This window comes from Diplotaxodon limnothrissa, linkage group LG8 (assembly GCF_057381915.1).
Source record: "Diplotaxodon limnothrissa isolate DT_005_m linkage group LG8, D_limnothrissa_male_GT1.1, whole genome shotgun sequence".
NCBI classification, from domain to species: Eukaryota; Metazoa; Chordata; class Actinopteri; order Cichliformes; family Cichlidae; genus Diplotaxodon; species Diplotaxodon limnothrissa.
In genome coordinates, this window is record NC_140603.1 from 32,736,709 (window position 1) to 32,755,412 (window position 18,704).

The 18,704-nt window shown below is 41.2% G+C and overlaps 1 protein-coding gene and 1 pseudogene across 1 annotated transcript; one reads left to right on the plus strand and one right to left on the minus strand.

Moving 5' to 3' along the window:
• Positions 1-131: 131 nt before the first annotated feature.
• LOC146627478 (neoverrucotoxin subunit alpha-like) lies at positions 132-7,754 on the minus strand. Its single transcript, XM_085360296.1, is given in 6 exon segments — positions 132-154; positions 372-917; positions 5,299-5,355; positions 5,358-6,767; positions 7,283-7,372; positions 7,694-7,754. Coding segments are annotated over 6 exon segments (2,187 nt in total).
• A 4,499-nt stretch (positions 7,755-12,253) lies between these two features.
• Positions 12,254-13,356, plus strand: LOC146627479 (uncharacterized; annotated as a pseudogene).
• The last annotated feature ends 5,348 nt before the right edge of the window (positions 13,357-18,704 follow it).

Below are 18,704 nucleotides of genomic sequence, written 5' to 3' on the forward strand. Positions count from 1 at the left end.
AACAATCAGACTAAATTAAAATTCTTCAAATATAAAAGTGAATAATTTCTAAGCAGCTGTTCAGCTGATCAAATACAACACATTGGATAAAATATCAGACACATAATTTTTACATCACTTGGATTCTAATCTCACATCAGCTGGAAGAAAATGCCTGCAAGATTCAACGAAACGTGAACACATTAAAAGCTTTTCAACATTAAATCACAGGAAGAGCAAAAAGAAAGAAAAGTTAATACAAACCAGTTATGCTGTGGAAGGCAATTTTTAATTGTCATATTAGAACATCAGCTTAACTGAAGTTGGAAACCTCACTATTATCATAAAAGGTAAAATAAAAAAATAAGCAGACATGAGTCCTGCAGTATTACTGAATTCTGGCTGATTGTGGAGGAAGAATGCGGGATAAACAGGCTCAGAGAATTTCGTTCTGAAGCTGTGAATGTGACTCAGTTTGTCAGATAAGACACAATAAAAGGACAGAGTGCCTGCAACCCAGTCCAGAAACACTCCCAGTCTGGGACAGCCAGTAGGATGAACAGGGTAATATTTGGACTCATTATTATGTTTTGCACAGAAACTTAGAGGGTTTTCACCTGAACCTTGATCTGGATGGTGAGTAAAACACCACAAAATAGTGTTATTTCCAAGCCTGCATGCATCATTGTTTCCTTTCCTCTCAAGTTGTTTGTAGCAAACATCTACATCCACGCAAGCTTGAAGAAAAGCTTTGCATTCCACCTCCCAGTAACAGCGGCCAGTCAGTTCCTCTCTGCACAGAATCTGAGGAACCTCACTGAATCTCTCAGGAAGGTCAGGATATTGCTGTTTCTCTCCTCTTGTCACCTCCTTGTCTCCTTCAGACAGAAGGAGTTCACAGTGTGCTGTGTTTGGATCCAGACTGAGACCACAGGCATCTGATGGACAAAAAGAGATTCACATTCATGATAATGTTACAGGTTTTCACTTTCACGAAAGTGCTTGCTCATAAAGCGTTTGTCTGATTGTTGGGATTTTCTCTGTATTATTTGTATAATCTTTATGTGATATTCTAAGGTCATTACCTTACAATATAAAGAGCCTTAAAGCAACTGTTGTTTTGATTTGGCACAGTGTAAATTAAATAAAATTGAACTTCTTTTAGAAAGGTTTGAGTTACGCCAGTGGACAAGCAGTACGCTCACCTACCAGAAGAAGAGTGGTAGCAGTTAGCAGTGGCTAGCATAAAATCAGCTAAAGCAACAAGAAATTGCCCTTCTGTCACTGTGAGAAAGCTGAGCTAGGTTAAGTGCTAAGTACTCCCCCGCCATATGCCTGATATAGAGAGTACTCGTAAAACAGTACAGCCTTCCTGACTTCATAACTCCCTACAACACCAGACACAGCTATCGAGCTGGTGGGTAGAAAGAATAAAGTTACGTTGAAACCAAGCACACCATTGTTTTTCTTGTGATATTAACAATAAGTTTGATGTGTCACATGGCCCTCTTCCTATTGAAAAAGCAAGAGTTGTATCCAAGATGGCCGACTTCTAAATGGCGACCATAGTCACCACCCATCTTGAGGAGTTTGCCCCCTCACATATACTAATGTGCCACAAACAGGACTGCTCTTCTACCAAGCCAACCCGTCTCATCTTATTCCGCAACATCAGGAACATTGATATGGACATTCTCACTACCAGTTTGGACAATGTTCAGATCAAGGACTTCTATTCTACTCCTGATGATTTGTTATTATATTATAATAATTGTCTACACACTGTCCTTGATTCTCTGGCTCCTGTAAAAATCCACTCTGTTTCCTTCGCTCGCTCTGCTCCCTGGTTTACCTCTGACCTCCGAGCTCTGAAGGCCAAAGCTCGGCAGCTAGAGTGTAAATATAAGAAATGTGGTTTAACTGTTGATTCAGAAATCTATAAATACCACCAAGACTCCATCAGTAAGGCCAAACAAAGCTTCTACTCTGGTATTATCAGTTCTTATGAGGGTAATGCAAGGACTTTGTTTTCAGTTCTCAACAAACTAATTCAACCCCCCAACGCTTTACCACCGCACTTCTATTCCTCTGAAACCTGCAACTCCTTGATGCTGTTCTGGACTATGAAAATCAATAACATCCACCAGCAACTCAGATCAAATGTTGTGTCTACTCCCTCTCCAGAACCTTTTCTCCTTTTTGAGCCGTTTTCCACTTTTCATCTTCCTGATTTATCTGCTATTTACAAGTTCATATGTAAATCAAAGCCTGCCACATGTCATCTTGACCCCATGCCCACGGGGCTTGTGAAATCCTGCCTCTCTTCTTTACTCCCACTAATTTCTGCTATCATTCACTCTTCTCTCACCACCGGTATCGTTCCCTCCTTATTCAAGACTGCTCTAGTCACTCCTATACTGAAAAAACCTTTAGATCCTAACAACTTTAACAACCTCCGTCCGATTTCCAATCTACCCTTCATTTCTAAGATACTCGAAAAAGTGGTTGCAGCTCAACTTCATTTACACCTGTTTAATAATAACATCTACGAGAGATTTCAATCTGGTTTTCGCTCATGTCACAGTACAGAAACTGCTTTACTTAAAGTCACTAACGATCTTCTAATCGGAGCTGACTCTGGTCTTCTCACCATTCTCGTCCTTTTAGATCTGAGCTCAGCCTTCGACACCATCTCTCACTCTGTACTTCTAAGCAGACTTTCTTCTCTCAGCATCTCTGACACACCCCTCGCCTGGTTTCAATCATATCTCCTCGACCGTTCCCAGTTTATTCAACTAAGATCATTCCACTCTCGTCTATTCCCCGTCACCTCTGGTGTACCTCAAGGCTCAGCTTTGGCCCTCTTCTCTTTATAATATACATCCTCCCTCTAGGTACCATTTTCCGCAAATTTGATCTTCAGGTTCACTGTTTTGCTGATGACACCCAGTTATAGCTCTCCTGCAGACCTGATTCCTCCCTCCCACCTTCCTCCCTTTCAGAATGTCTATCCGAATTAAAATCCTGGGTTAGCTCTAATTTTCTAAAGCTCAATGAGGATAAAACTGAGATCCTCCTTATTGGCACCAAATCCAACCTTTTGAAGGCGAACCATTTCTCACTCACCATCGATAACTCCTCAGTTTTCCCCTCTCCTCAGGTTAAGAGCCTTGGTGTCATCCTAGACAGTTCACTTTGGTAAATGGACTGGTTCTTATATAGCGCTTTTCCACTCTTCTGAGCACTCAAAGCGCTTTACACAACTTGTGCATTCACCCATTCGCACAAGCACAACTGACATTCACACACATTCATACTCCAATGAATGCATCGGAGAGCAATTTCGGGTTAGTATCTTGCCCAAGGATATTTGGCATGCAGACTAGGGGAAGCCGGGAATCGAACCACCAACCTTCCAATCAGTAGATGACCTGCTCTACCACCTGAGCTACAGCCACTTTCCTATAAATCTCACATCAATAATCTCACCCATTCCGCCTACTTCCATCTACGCAGCATTAAGAGATTACGTCCTTCACTTTCCACCCAGTCTACGTCCATTCTGTTCCACAGTCTCGTTACCTCCCATATGACTACTGCAATTCTCTTTTGCATGGTCTTCCCCAAAAATCCCTCCATAAGCTGCAACTGGTTCAGAACTCTGCTGCTCACATTATCACCAGAGCCCCTCCTACCAGCACATCACCTGTCCTTCAGGAACTTCACTGGCTCCCTGTGATAATATTCAAACTTCTTCTGCTCACCTTCAAGGCCCTTCATAACCTCGCTCCTTCTTACCTTTCTGACTTGTTAAGCACCATCTCTTCTACCCGCTCACTTCGATCGTCTCCTTCTATCCAGCTTGCTGCGCCTTCCTTCTGCCTCAGCACCATTGGAAGCAGAGCTTTCAGCTCCTCTGCTCCCAGGCTGTGGAGCTCTCTACCCCCAGAAATAAGAAACACTGGTTCTCTCCCCCAGTTTAAATCCCAACTCAAAGTCCATCTGTTCAAATCTGCATATTCACTGTGAACCCACTGTTTGTTAATTTTATCTTGTGCTTTTGTTTTATTGTTCTTATTCTGCCATTGTTTTACTATGTGTTTTATGCTATTGTAAAGTGTCCTTGGGTGACTTGAAAGGCGCTCATGAATAAAATTTATTAATATTATTATTATTTATTAAGGTACCAATGGAAACTGCTACTGGTGGCCAAAGACAAAAGAAGAGGAGATGTGGAAGGTGTGTTAGGAGGCAATAAGAGAAAAGGAAAGGCAGGAGTTTGGAGGGGAAAGTAGATACTTTAAATGCAGGGCCGATGACTAGTAAAGGGATGTAAATGTAAAGAAATGGAATACGAGTCATTTTGAAGGAAGAGTATGTGACTATGTACAGTGTGGCTGAAGGGAGTGCCAGCCAGGATCATGAGTTTGAAGCTGGAGATCAAAGTAGGGATGTTGAATGTTGTCACTGTGCATGTCCCACAGGGTGGATGTCAGTTTGAAAAGTGAGAGGAATTATGGTTTAACTTGGATGAAGTGGTAGAGAGTGTCCTCAAGGGGGAGAGAGTGGTGACTGAAAAAGAATTCAATCTGCTGTGAGTGGGAGGGGTGGAGCCCCGCCCCTCCCTGAGCCTGGATCTGTCGGAGGTTTCTTCCTGTTAAAAGGGAGTTTTTCCTTCCCACTGTCGCCAAAGTGCTGCTCATAGGGGGTCATATGATTGTTGGGTTTATTCTCTTTATGTGTTATTTTAGGGTCTAGCTTACAATATAAAACATCTTGAGGCGACTGTTGTTGTGATTTGGCGCAGTATAAATAAAATTGAATTGAATTAGATACTTAAACTCCTCCACTTGGAGCTGGAACTTGTCCCTGACCTGGAGTTGCTTCATGTCTCATTCAGTTGGAGCTTACTTTACTTTTGCTCTTTATAACTCTGTCAGATTAATTGTTGTTGACGTACATTATTTTTCTGCATCAAGTAGACTGGTTTTTACGGTTTGATTTTGGAACCCCTGAAAACTCTTTCAACATGCATGAAAAGGTTTTTACTCAAAGACAAATTTCACAGAAATGAGAGAAGTTTAAGATATTTTAAGAAGTTAAGATTTTAATTATTTTAAAAAGGCATATATTTAAGGACAGTTTATGGACAATATCAATAACAGAAACCAGTCTGACTTGAAATATTTTTCTGTACATAATTACTGTTTTAGCAGCCACCTGAGAAAAATGTGACCCTATATAATAAAATAATCAGCAATTTCATGTTGAAAATTTAACACTATGAACCTGGAAGAATATTATTTTGTAAGTACTTACACCACATCAGATCTCTCCTATCCATTTCATTTTCCACATCATTGATATACACCCTGAGAAATTCTCAGTGATCAGGAAGTTCTTCCTGTAGTGGTAGATACTTCCTCCCTTGTAATTATCATTTGAAATGGCTGCTACTAGGAAATGGAAACTGTTCTTGGTCTTCAGAGCTTTGGCATGGTCATGGACAACTTTGGCCTTTTCTGTCATCTGCTTTATCACGTCATCTGAGAAGTACCATTGGTCCTGGGTAGGTGGAGTGTTACCATCAGTACCTTCCAGTTTCTTTTTCTCCAAGTAGTCAGACATGTTCTGCAGATATGGGTCAATGGATTTCAGGGAGGTGAAAACAAAGCAGAGAACTTCCTCTACTCCTGGTTTAAACACCTCTCTGTCCAGCTCAGACTGATCTGAGATGATCTTTGCTCCCTCCATCATGTCTACAAAGTACCTGATGATGGTGACTTCTCTCTCTTCATCTTTGATCCACTTGGTTAATTTCTCCTGACTGAACGGTGACTTGTCTCTGTCATCAAACACTTCCACTAATTCCTGCTCATTTTCCTCACCTGCCCTGATGGAGGGAAGTTTCTCTGCTATTGTTTCCTGGAGTGAAGATCTGAAATACTGACAGAGCTTCTTGAATCTGCCCAACTTTTCTTGTATCTGTGGAAAGCTTCTCACCACTCTGTCCTCCAGCAGATCATTGCATCTTATGTCAAGGTTATGAAGCTCCTGTAAGGTATCTTCAGCCTTACTAATAAATCCACTGCTTATCATGTAAGCAGCTTTTGGATGGAATTTCTTTAGAGGCATCAGTGTGACCTTCAGTGGAACACAGTTTTCTCTGTTTTCTCCCAGTAGTTTTGGAAGTTGGATGTATGTCTTCACTGCATCTTCAAATGTTGCAGGGTTGCTTTCAAGGATGAAGTCTCCATAGAACTTGCAGGTGAATTTATCAGTCACAGCTTTTTCTTCATCACTCAGCTTGATGTCAACTTTCCCGTCAACATTAAATGAGGGGATCTTCTTTATCACTGCTTGCATGCTGCCCTCGATGGCTTGAATGTTGCTATCATCTAACTTCTCACTGTCAAACACAAAGAAAGCATTTGCTCCATAAAGGATTCCTGTGACTACATGTGTCGCCAAGCGTTTCACATTTTTTGCTTCTTGAGAGTTTTTGGTTTCATCAGGAGTCAATATCAGCTGTTTGAATTTGGTGGTAGCTTTGTACTGAAGTGTGACTCGACACTGATGATGTGATTTCTTCCTATCATTCAGATACTTGGCTGATCCTTCAACTTCAATGAGTCCACCCAGGAAACTGGCCTTCAGAGAACCATTAACATCCAGCAGTGCCGACTTTTTTTCAATGGAATCCGTTGCATTGATGTGAAATTCACTGCTGTGCTGATTATGCTCCACTGGCTTCTTCTGCAGAGTTTTACTATTCCACAGTGTGACACCTTTAAGACACGAAATCCACAAAATGGAAAAAAAAGTCTTTAGAAAGTTTAGAAACAAAATAGATTAAAATTGTATTTGAAATGTACTAAAAAATGTAAAACTTAATTTCAAAACACTTTTAGTGAAACTGTAACACTCATAAAGCTCTAGAGAGTTAGAAATCTCATGGTTTTTACTCTGCAAAAAACATGCTTCAAAGTTTTTATTCTATTAATGTTTTTTTTGAGACAGAATCTATTCTGTTCTTTCAGAGATTTCCAAATGAATTAATCTTAAGGTTGTCTGTTCTTTAAAGGGTTTTTTTGCTCCTTTTTTTACTCACCCTTTTCATTTTACTATTATTTTCTTCATACAGTATTTTCATTAAATGGTCATCAATATTTCATTGCTGATTGCAAATATTTCTTTGATGCATCTACTTACCCTATAAGTAGATAGGTCATTTAAGAAACAAATTAGTGTGGGTTTTTGCTGGCCATACGGCTGATTGCTTGAACAACAAATCACATTTTACCTGGGATGAGTTTCCCTCTCCGGGCATCATAGAGCATCCCTAAACTGAAAGGTTGACCCAGAGCAGCCACCTCCAAAACAGATGATGGTCCTACATGAATAAAAACATGTGGTCATAAATACAATGTGACCACTCAGCTTCTTTTATGTGATCAAACATGTGATCAAACCCACTTTGAACACAGTCTGTATATAAAATGTGGATGTGAAATTATGTTGTTTGTAGGCTTTTGTTTGTAGGCCTTTAACCCTCTAATGCCTAACCTATCACTGATGTCTGTTTTGTGATGTTCGCTGGGTGCCCCGCCTGGGGGACTCTGTTGTCCTACTGGGAGACTTCAGTGCTCAAGTGGGCAATGGCAGTGAGACCTGGATGGGTATGATGGGGAGGAACAGCCTCCTGGATCTGAACCGAGCGATGTTTTGTCATTAGACTTCTGTGCAAACCACAGTTTGACCATAAAGAACACCATGTTCGAACATAAGAGTGTCCATAAGTGCACGTGGCCCCAGGACACTCTAGGCTGCAGCTTGATGATCAATTTTGTAATCGTATCACCAAACCCAAGGCCATATGTTTTGGACACTCGGGTAAAGAGATGGGCTAAGCTGTCAACTGATCACCACCTGGTGAAACCATGGGTCAGTTCTCTGTACTCCCTGTCGTCCCCATCAGTGATGAGGCCGACTATTGGCAAGTGGTCAGAGAACTCCTGCAGGAAGCACTGGGTGGAGTTGTGGGAGAAGTCTGCTGTGTAGATGGTGAAGAGGAACGGTGCCAGAACCGTTCCCTTGTGGGGCCCATGTACTGCAGACGACCCTGTCCGACACACAGCCCTGAATTCTCACACACTGTGGTTGGTCAGTGAGGTAGTCCAGAATCCAGGTAGTGAGGTGATGGTCCACTCCAGAGTTCTCCAGCTTGTCCTTCAGGACTGTGGGAAGAATGGTGTTGAAGGCACTGGAGAAATCAAAGAACATGATCCTCACAGTGCTCCCAGCGGTCTCCAGGTGAGAGAGGGAACAATGTAGAAGGTGAATGACGGCATCATCCGCTCCAATTACAGGCTGGTAGGCCAACTGAAGTGGGTCCAGTGATGAGCTCACCAGGCGCCGAAGCTGAGCCAGGACCAGCCGCTCCAGGTTTTTTAATGGGTGGGATGTCAGAGCCACCGGCCTATAGCTGTTGAAGTCCATAGGGGGTGAAGTCTTTGGCACTGGTACAACACAGGAGGTTTTCCAGAGCTGTGGGACTCTCTCCAGCCTCAGGCTCAGGTTGAAGAGGTGCTCCATCACCCCACACAGTTGGTCTGCACAGAACCTGAAGACCCTTGTGCTAATGCCATCTGGACCCGCTGCCTTCTTGGCTTTAATCCTCCTCAGTTCCCTCCTAACCTGGGTGGCTGAGAGAGACAGGCTGGAGCCTTGTGTTGAGTGTGTATTGGATGCTGTTGTTGGGGGTGGGGAGGAGTGAGCAGGGTGGGTAGAGGAGGTGTGAAGTGCCTGAGGTGTCAGATGTGGAACCCCCAGCAGTGGGGGTGGGTGAGTCTGCAGCCGATGTTGGAGACTGTCTCATATATGAATCAAATCTGTTGAAGAAACGATTCAGTTCATTTGCCCACCTCACATCCCTCCCAGGCAGAGAGTTCCGATGTTTGTGGCCTGAGATGGTTCTGAGGCCTCTCCAGACTTCACCAACGTTGTTTTGTTGAAGCTGGTTCTCCATCTTCTGTCTATAGCCGTCCTTCCCATTCCTTATCAGTCCCCTCAGCTCTCTCTGCACCCTTTTCAACTCCTCTTTGTCTCTGGATTTGAAGGCCCTCCTCTTCTGCTTGAGGACGCTTTAATTTCTGGGGTAATCCACAGTTTGTTGTTGGAGAAACTCCGCACAGTCCTGGTGGGTGCAGTGTTATCCACACAGAAGTTAATATAGTCCATATTGCAGGTCACAAGGCTGTCGATGTCCTCTCCGTGGTCAACACAGATCACCTCCCACACAGTCGACTCAAAACAATCCTTAAGAGCCTCCTCGCCTTCCTCTGACCATCTCTGCACTGTGCGGTTGGCTGGTGGCTCCCTGCGCACTAAGGGCTCATAACCAGGGACAAGGTGCACCAGGTTGTGATCAGATCTGCCCAGCGAAGGGAGAAGTGATGGACTGTATTCCTCTTCTGCATTGGTGTACAGTAAATTCAGTGTTTTATTGTCTGTGGTTGGGCAGGTCACATACTGGGTGAAGGTGGGCAGTGTGGAGTCCAGTGAGACATGATTAAAGTCCCATGATGTTAGGAGAAGGGCTCTCAGAGATTGTGTTTGCAGTCTGCTGACCACAGAGTGGAGAGAGTAACAGGCTGAATCCGCGTTGGTTGGGGGGGGGGTATGCCGGGGGAGGTAGTATGGACGCATGCTAACAGCTAACAGTTCAATGTCTCTGCTACAGAGTTTCTCTTTCACAGTGATGTGTCTGGGGTTACACCCTCTGTCATTCACAAACACTGCCAATCCCCCTCCTTTCGTCTTCCTGCTTTCTCTCGTCCTGTCCGCCCGTAGCAGCTGGAATCCAGGTACAATCACGCTTGTGTCCATAGTTAGCGATGTTAGCCAGGACTCCGTTAGCATGATGCTACATTACCGGTATTCCCTCTGTGACCAGGTTAGCAACGTGAGCTCATCCATCTTATTGGGCAGCGATCTTACATTTCCAGTGATTGCAGAAGGGAGAGATGGTCTATAATGCTTCCTTCTTGGGCGAAGGCGCTCCCTCCCAGCACGACACCCACGTCTTTTCCTCCTCAGCTCGCTGGGAATGTCGTGTCTGTCCGCCAGCAGCTCCGCTGCGGGACGCAGCGCTAACAGTTGATCCCTACTGTAAACAAAGGATCCATGTGCTGGGTTCCCAGACACGGGTGAAAAAGGTGGAAAAAAATAGAGAAAGACAACCAAGACTAGCACAAAACGGTACTCCATGATTGCAGAATCTAATTGCTAAAACTTTAGTTACAAAAAATTATGAGAAAATAACGAGGAGATAAGAAAGAAGCTCAGAATGAGCTGAGCTGCTGTAACAGGCTGCCACGCACAGGGAGCACCGGAAGTAAGTGCTTATATTTCCCCTTTTTTTTCCTAGTCTGTTTGCTCATGCAAAATGAAATGTGATTAATATAGAATAAAAATGAATGATATTTAATTGTGATTAATCAAAATTAATCCACTGTAACCCTGTGACAAATCTGATTAAACATTTTAATTGTTTGACAGCACTAATAATATATTGTATATTAGTGTATACATACCTATTAGTATATAGGTTTTTTAAAAAGTTGTATTTCACAGGAGAGAACCTGTGTTAAAAGATTGAAGAAAACTATTCAAATTATCTTTGAATTTAAGCATAAATTCTTTGTGTTTATTCTGCATTTAGTTCATTATATTGCATAAATGTCTGTTAGAAGCCTAAATATGAAGTTGAAAAAATCATTGTTATTGTAACCAGGCTATTGATCAAGTAATTTCTATTAATCATGATTAATTACAGAAAATTTTGAGATTAATTTTTTTTTATTTTATCTATTGAAAGCACTGAGAATAATATATACTAATAATATATACTATATATACACAGAGAAGCTGGAACTGATTCAGCTCCTAACTGACCAGATCAGTATCCCAAACGTTTAACTGAATTGAGGCTATACTCTGAGGAATAATTGTTCCTTTAACTGTATATAAAATACATAACAGGACGTCAGGTCAGGGGAAAGCTGTCTTCATCCCCACCCTCCAAGATTAAGTATCAAACCCCAGAAACAGGTCGTACATTAAAGAAACATACATCCTCCATGACCAACTATCAAGACTACGTAAAGTACCCTCTGGGAGTCTACTAGAAAAGGTGTTTGCACCATCATGGACAATCCCTACCCCAATCATCAAGAAACCAACCAATTGATCTACAAGGAGCAGTGCCCTCCATAAAAAAGGAGACTAGAGGCAAAGACCAAGGCAGCAGGAAAGTTTCTGGAGAACTATTGGAACTGCAGACAGGTGTGATGAAAAAAGGGTGCCTAAGAAGTACAACAAGTTGCGTGTACCTGACCAAACAAAGTTACACCCTTGCTCAGCCACTTGAAGTGGTATACCAGAGAGACAGAAGGCAGGAAAATAGATCAGCTGTTTTCCATTCAACCATTGAAGGTGTACTCTGTGATAGGAGAACAATAACAGAAAAGCCCCAACAAGGCTGGAGATGGAACAATACTGGAAGACCATATGGGAGAGGTATGCAACACACAACAACAGTGGCTAGTGGATCTAAGAGCAGACCATAGTAACCTCCCTGAACAGGATCCAGTAACTGTCACAGTGGCAGACATCCAAGAAAGGGAATCAAACATGAACAGTTGGACACTTGAGATTGTAAGACCAGGCTGACTAACCTGTTCACCATCTGGATTGACTACAAGAAAGCCTATGATCAATGACTCACACATGGATCCTGGAATGCCTCAGACTGTACAAGCTCAATGGGACCCTAAGAGCCTTCATCAGTAACTCAGTGGGGATGTGGTCAACAACACTAGAGGACAACTTCAAGCCAATTCTGCAAGTTGCCATCACAAGTGGAAATTATCCAGGAGACGCTCTGTCCTCACTGCTGTTTTGCATAGGTCTGAATCATTTAAGCCAGATCATCAACAAGACTGGCAACTAATACTGACTAAAGAATGGACCTAACATCAGCCACCTCCGCTACATGGATGAGGATTGCACTGAATGCTAGGAGTGAAAGGGCGCGGAGTAAGCTGAGAATGTACGCTAAGTGATAGAAAGGAGGTTGAGGACTAGTGAGTGTCAGAACCACTTTCCAGCATGCAACAACAAAGAGGGACAGAAAAGCAGTTAGTTTGCCTCACGCAGGGCAACACATCTCCGTCGCATAGAGTTGATCAGGTTGTTGACCGTGGCCTGTGGAATGTTGGTCCACTCCTCTTCAATAGTTGTGTGAAGTTGCTGAATATTGGCAGGAACTGGAACACGCTGTCCTATTGATGAAAGATTTTTAATTTTGTGAATTAGGTTTAGTTGTAGCTTCATTTAAAGGAAGAGGAGCTTGTGAATTGGAACCACCACAGCAAAAGAGAGTGAAGCCATAAGAGCAGAAGAATGCGTGACATATGATACTACATCCTGTGTTAACGGACAAACTAACGGTCTCTCTCTCTCTCTCTCCTTTTATGGGAATGTCTGAATTTTCTATACATACCAAGCTACCTCCTATTTCTGCAGACAAGTGAACAGTTTTCTCCTTTTATGGAAATGTTTTTGTATTCTGAACATGCCACTCCTACCTCTTTGAAGGATAAATAAAGAAAGCTCTGAAAGCCCTGGGCGGTTTTTCTGTGTCTCATCTGTTGTGCATATCAGTGCAAAGCAGATTGGACCATTGACCGCCCATGCGCATGTAAAATAGATATCTGAGTTCCGAATTTCTTTGTCTTCTAATAACTTTCTCCTCACACCTATGCACCCATCCAGAGCATCCCAAACATGCTCATTGGGTGACATGTCTGGTGAGTATGCTGGCCATGCAAGAACTGGGATGTTTTCAGCTTCCAGGAATTGCCTACAGATCCTTGCAATATGGGGCCGTGCGTTATCATGCTGCAACATGAGGTGATGGTCGTGCATGAATGGCTTAACAATGGGCCTCAGGATCTTGTCACGGTACGGTAAAATGCCATCAAGAAAATACACCTGTGTTCGTTGTCCATAGCATACGCCTGCTCATGCCAGAATCCCACCGCCACCATGGGCCACTCGATCCACAACGCTGACATCAGCAAACCACTCACACGACACCACACACGCTGTCTGCTATCTGCCCTAAACAGTGAAAACTCATCTGTAAACAGAATGCCTCTCCAACGTGCCAAATCGATGTGTGTTTGCCCGCTCAAGTCGGTTACGATGACAACCTTGATGAGGACGACAAGCATGCAGACGGTTTCTGACAGTTTGTGCAGAAAATCTTTGGTTATGCAAACCGATTGTTGCTGCAGCTGTCCGGGTGGCTGATACATATCTGCATTCTGAATTTTCACAACAGGCTCATTACTTTTGGTTTAATGCATTTGAGGGAAATTGTTAGTCACTCAACATATTCATATTCATATTCATATTCTAGACATCAAATCAATTTAAACCTAAATGGCAGGAAAAATACATAAAACAAAATCCTGATTGTCTATCCATTTCCAGGGTTTATAACACACAATGAGATTTACGAAGCAAAAAAACAAAGCAAAAACAAAAACAAAAAAAACCAAACAATTTATACAGCATTTATAGCGCAATAATCAGGGATTAAATGGGCAAAAACTGTAATTTTTGAGCAGATGCCCATAACTTGTACAATATTTCAGCATAAAGCTAGTGCTACAGAAGAGAAGCAAGCATAAAGGAAGTAACTTATTTCAAAGTTACAGATAATTTTAAATTCAACAAACATTTCAAAACATTTCTCAACAAATATCAGCAAACAATCTGTTCAAAACAAAACAATTTGTGTTCAGATTGCTGCACTGTGTGTCTGCTAGCTAAACGAACAGCTAGTGTGTTTCACAGGGAGAAAAAAGAATGGGAGAGGACTTCGCAGATGGAGAAAGATAAGAAAGACAGAACAGAGAAATGTTATATTTTAAAGTTAAGGACTGCTCAGTGACATTTGATAAACCCCAAATTTAAAGCTTAAATATTAGGTCCTCATTCTTTTTAGAGTTTGTCAGACACTGGATCTGTACAAGACGTGAAGTTATTTTTTTCATATTGTGATACATCCTACAAAAGAGATTGAACTATATTAACTTGCATGTTCTTCAAATGTTGTATAGAAAGGGAGCTTATGGCATGTTGCACCTGTACGTTTGGAGTACTGGACTGGTGCAGAGCAGCTGTGGGGCTCATGGACAGTGTTAGGTTACATAAAGGGTATCAGACATGGAAATGAACCATGACAGCCAAAGATAATTAGGTTTGGAGGCAGTCAGTGGCCTACAACGCAATGACCTTTTTTCTTTAAAAAAGAAGAAGTGTTTTTTTTCTCTGCTTGTGTTTTACAAAAAGGATGTTTAAGTTTTGTCAGTTCATTCAGTTTTTAAAAATGATGTTTATATTTCATTGTATTATTATTTTATTATAAATAAAACATGAGGTTTAGTTAGCTTTTAAAAAAAAATAGCTGGTGGAAATGTCCCTGAAAAAACTTCTTTTAACTTTGAGTACATTTCAGAGTCTGTATGTCTTTTACCATTACTTGAGTAAAAAATGATAAATCAGTACTGAAACTTTTAACATAATATTTTTTAAATTTCTTTACTTTCGGCACCTTGGGAGAATTTCATCTTCCACAATTGGCACTTACAGTAGGTCATCGCAATTTATCACATAAAACATCAGTGTCGTGTATATATATCATAAATAATATTTTAATATTTGTCATCTGTCATATTTTAAAGAGACAATGTAAGTAATATTTAAATGTAATGAGAGTGGAATATATTCACTTTTTTGTAATCCAATTATGCATGTCTTGGTTACATTAAATATATTACAATCAACCAGGCCTACATTTAAATTCAGTTTCAGCTACAGTTTATATTTATTTAGGACTCAGTCACAATTATCAAAAAGCACTTTATATTGTAAAGTAAATTTTTAATATAATTTAAATTATTAAGTTTTAGACTCACCTTTTCCTCTGCTTGGATTCTGTGTCTCACCCATGTCTGACAGAGATTCTGAGATGGAGATCCTGGTTTGGGTCCCATTTGAACCTCTCGCTTGTTACTTTTTCTTTCACTTACTGGTTTTGTTTACGTACAAAAAAGGGTTCTGAGTAACCCTGTACAATGTAAAAGTTGGGAATGGCTGACTCATCTTCCCAACACCAAATAACCTTCCCCTAAATCACATCTTCTGTTACCGAGCCTCCCCAATGGGAATAATAATGGCCTGCTCTAAAGCCTTAGCTCATTACTGCAGTGCATGAGCCATTCATTTCTTTATGTAATCACAACTGTAGCTGAAACACTTGTACTTGCAAAACTTTGTAGCCTTGAACAAGTCATTTTGGACTATGGTGACTGGAGGTCTAAACCACATTAAAGTTTCATGTTGAATTGAAATGGTGCAAACTGGCTTCCACTTTTGAGTAAGCTGCCAACGTGGTAGAAACTGAAATTCAGGAAAACACAGACATGATTCATTTCCCTGTTTGCCAGCCACTGTGAAAGGTTGTTGCACATATCCTGTTAACAGATTAATTGTTCCAATTTAAAACTGAAGCATTACTTAATGGTACAACGTTTTTAACAGTCTTATAGGAATGGGATCCAATTGATGAAAGACAGAAATTATTATACAGGGAGTGCAGAATTATTAGGCAAGTTGTATTTTTGAGGAATAATGTTATTATTGAACAACAACCATGTTCTCAATGAACCCAAAAAACTCATTAATATCAAAGCTGGATGTTTTTGGAAGTAGTTTTTAGTTTGTTTTTAGTTTTAGCTATTTTAGGGGGATATCTGTGTGTGCAGGTGACTATTACTGTGCAGAATTATTAGGCAACTTAACAAAAAACAAATATATACCCATTTCAATTATTGATTTTTACCAGTGAAACCAATATAACATCTCCACATTCACAAATATACATTTCTGACATTCAAAAACAAAACAAAAACAAATCAGCGACCAATATAGCCACCTTTCTTTGCAAGGACACTCAAAAGCCTGCCATCCATGGATTCTGTCAGTGTTTTGATCTGTTCACCATCAACATTGCGTGCAGCAGCAACCACAGCCTCCCAGACACTGTTCAGAGAGGTGTACTGTTTTCCCTCCTTGTAAATCTCACATTTGATGATGGACCACAGGTTCTCAATGGGGTTCAGATCAGGTGAACAAGGAGGCCATGTCATTAGTTTTTCTTCTTTTATACCCTTTCTTGCCAGCCACGCTGTGGAGTACTTGGACACGTGTGATGGAGCATTGTCCTGCATGAAAATCATGTTTTTCTTGAAGGATGCTGACTTCTTCCTGTACCACTGCTTGAAGAAGGTGTCTTCCAGAAACTGGCAGTAGGACTGGGAGTTGAGCTTGACTCCATCCTCAACCTGAAAAGGCCCCACAAGCTCATCTTTGATGATACCAGCCCAAACCAGTACTCCACCTCCACCTTGCTGGCGTCTGAGTGGGACTGGAGCTCTCTGCCCTTTACCAATCCAGCCACGGGCCCATCCATCTGGCTCATCAAGACTCACTCTCATTTCATCAGTCCATAAAACCTTAGAAAAACCAGTCTTGAGATATTTCTTGGCCCAGTCTTGACGTTTCAGCTTGTGTGTCTTGTTCAGTGGTGGTCGTCTTTCAGCCTTTCTTACCTTGGCCATGTCTCTGAGTATTGCACACCTTGTGCTTTTGGGCACTCCAGTGATGTTGCAGCTCTGAAATATGGCCAAACTGGTGGCAAGTGGCATCTTGGCAGCTGCACGCTTGACTTTTCTCAGTTCATGGGCAGTTATTTTGCGCCTTGGTTTTTCCACACACTTCTTGCGACCCTGTTGACTATTTTGAATGAAACGCTTGATTGTTCGATGATCACGCTTCAGAAGCTTTGCAATTTTGAGACTGCTGCATCCCTCTGCAAGATATCTCACTATTTTTGACTTTTCTGAGCCTGTCGAGTCCTTCTTTTGACCCGGTTTGCCAAAGGAAGGATGTTGCCTAATAATTATGGACACCTGATATAGGGTGTTGATGTCATTAGACCACACCCCTTCTCATTACAGAGATGCACATCACCTAATATGCTTAATTGGTAGTAGGCTTTCGAGCCTATACAGCTTGGAGTAAGACAACATGCATGAAGAGGATGATGTGGACAAAATACTCATTTGCCTAATAATTCTGCACTCCCTGTATAGTATGGTTTAATTTTTGGTGGGCTCTCTTAATACTACGCTTCAGAGTACTCTAGCTTTGTTAAAGTAGTGAGTTTGCTGAGAAAATTTACTTTAAATTGGGCTGGCAGTTCTGGCAAAAAATTAAGCCGTAACCCATGCTTGTTTTCTCAAAGAGTTTGAGAGGTTTTTTGGCCAGCTCACAGTTTCAGATGATTTTTCAGGTTGACTTGTCACACTAAAAAAGTGATCAGCAATGCTGCTTTACCAGGTGTAACAATTAAGTTAATTAAGTAACATCCAGGCATCCATGAAAACACAGTTTATTACATTTAAGGGAGTTACAAGTAAGCGGGAAGTTAGCTCGCTAGTTTCTACCTAAAGATAATATACCATATATATATATATACATATATAATATAGCATGTTCTGACTGAGAGATTTCTGAAAAAATTAAAACGTACAGCTCTGCAATCACTTCCAACATAAACGAAGACAGAAAATTAAACAGCAATGATGTTTGTAGGGTTACTGTAGTTGGGTTATGTTAGCATAGCATAAACACAGTGAAGCTGGAGGATGAACGCTAACTTTTTTCCACTCGATAAAAGTTAACGTGAGGGTTCCTGATGGTTAGAGACAAATGCAATTGCATGGCAGGATGCTGTAAACGGACCAAACTTAGTCATTCATATACTGCAACAACATGGGAATAGAGCAGCTACAAGACGCTTTCAACATTAATGAATCAATGGTACAGAAGTGGAGGAAGCAAGAAGAATGAGTTGAGTAAAGTTTGACTTATCTGACTGTTTTGTTTGGCATAATACGCCTTGTAATCCGGTGCTCCTTATGGTCCAAAAAATACGGTATATGATGAGAACAAAAACTCTCTCAACTCGGATCTTTGAGCGAAAACTATTTAAACAAACTAACACTCTACAATACTAAGTAAAAGACAAAAAAGTAAGAAAAAAGTTTAAAGTATGGTTGATGCAAGTGCACGTTTTCCCACCAATGTTACCAATTACTGTTTGTGCTTTAAATGGAAGAGTAGTAGAGTGAGTAGTCACTCAATCTTAACCTCCTAAGTCCCGAACTCTTCCACTGCATGCAATTTTTATATCTCCTTGATATTTGGGCTGATTGGGACCTGAAGAATGTAAAAACAAAGAATTACCATATTTTTTTTTACCTAATTTTTATTTCTAAGAAAAATGAGCTCCACATATGAGGATATTTGTTTAAATTTAGATAGAACAGTAGCAGTATAATGTCCTTGTAAGTGGATATCAGGCCCTTGTAAAGCAAAATTGAGTATTTTGGTCTAAATAACCCAAAATGTGATGTCCACATATGTGGATGCCAGGTCCTAGGAGGTTAAGGCTGGTCAATTGATGCTTGGCTCCTCCATACTGCATGCCAAACTGTGCCCCGAGTTTCCCTTAATGCATCCATTGA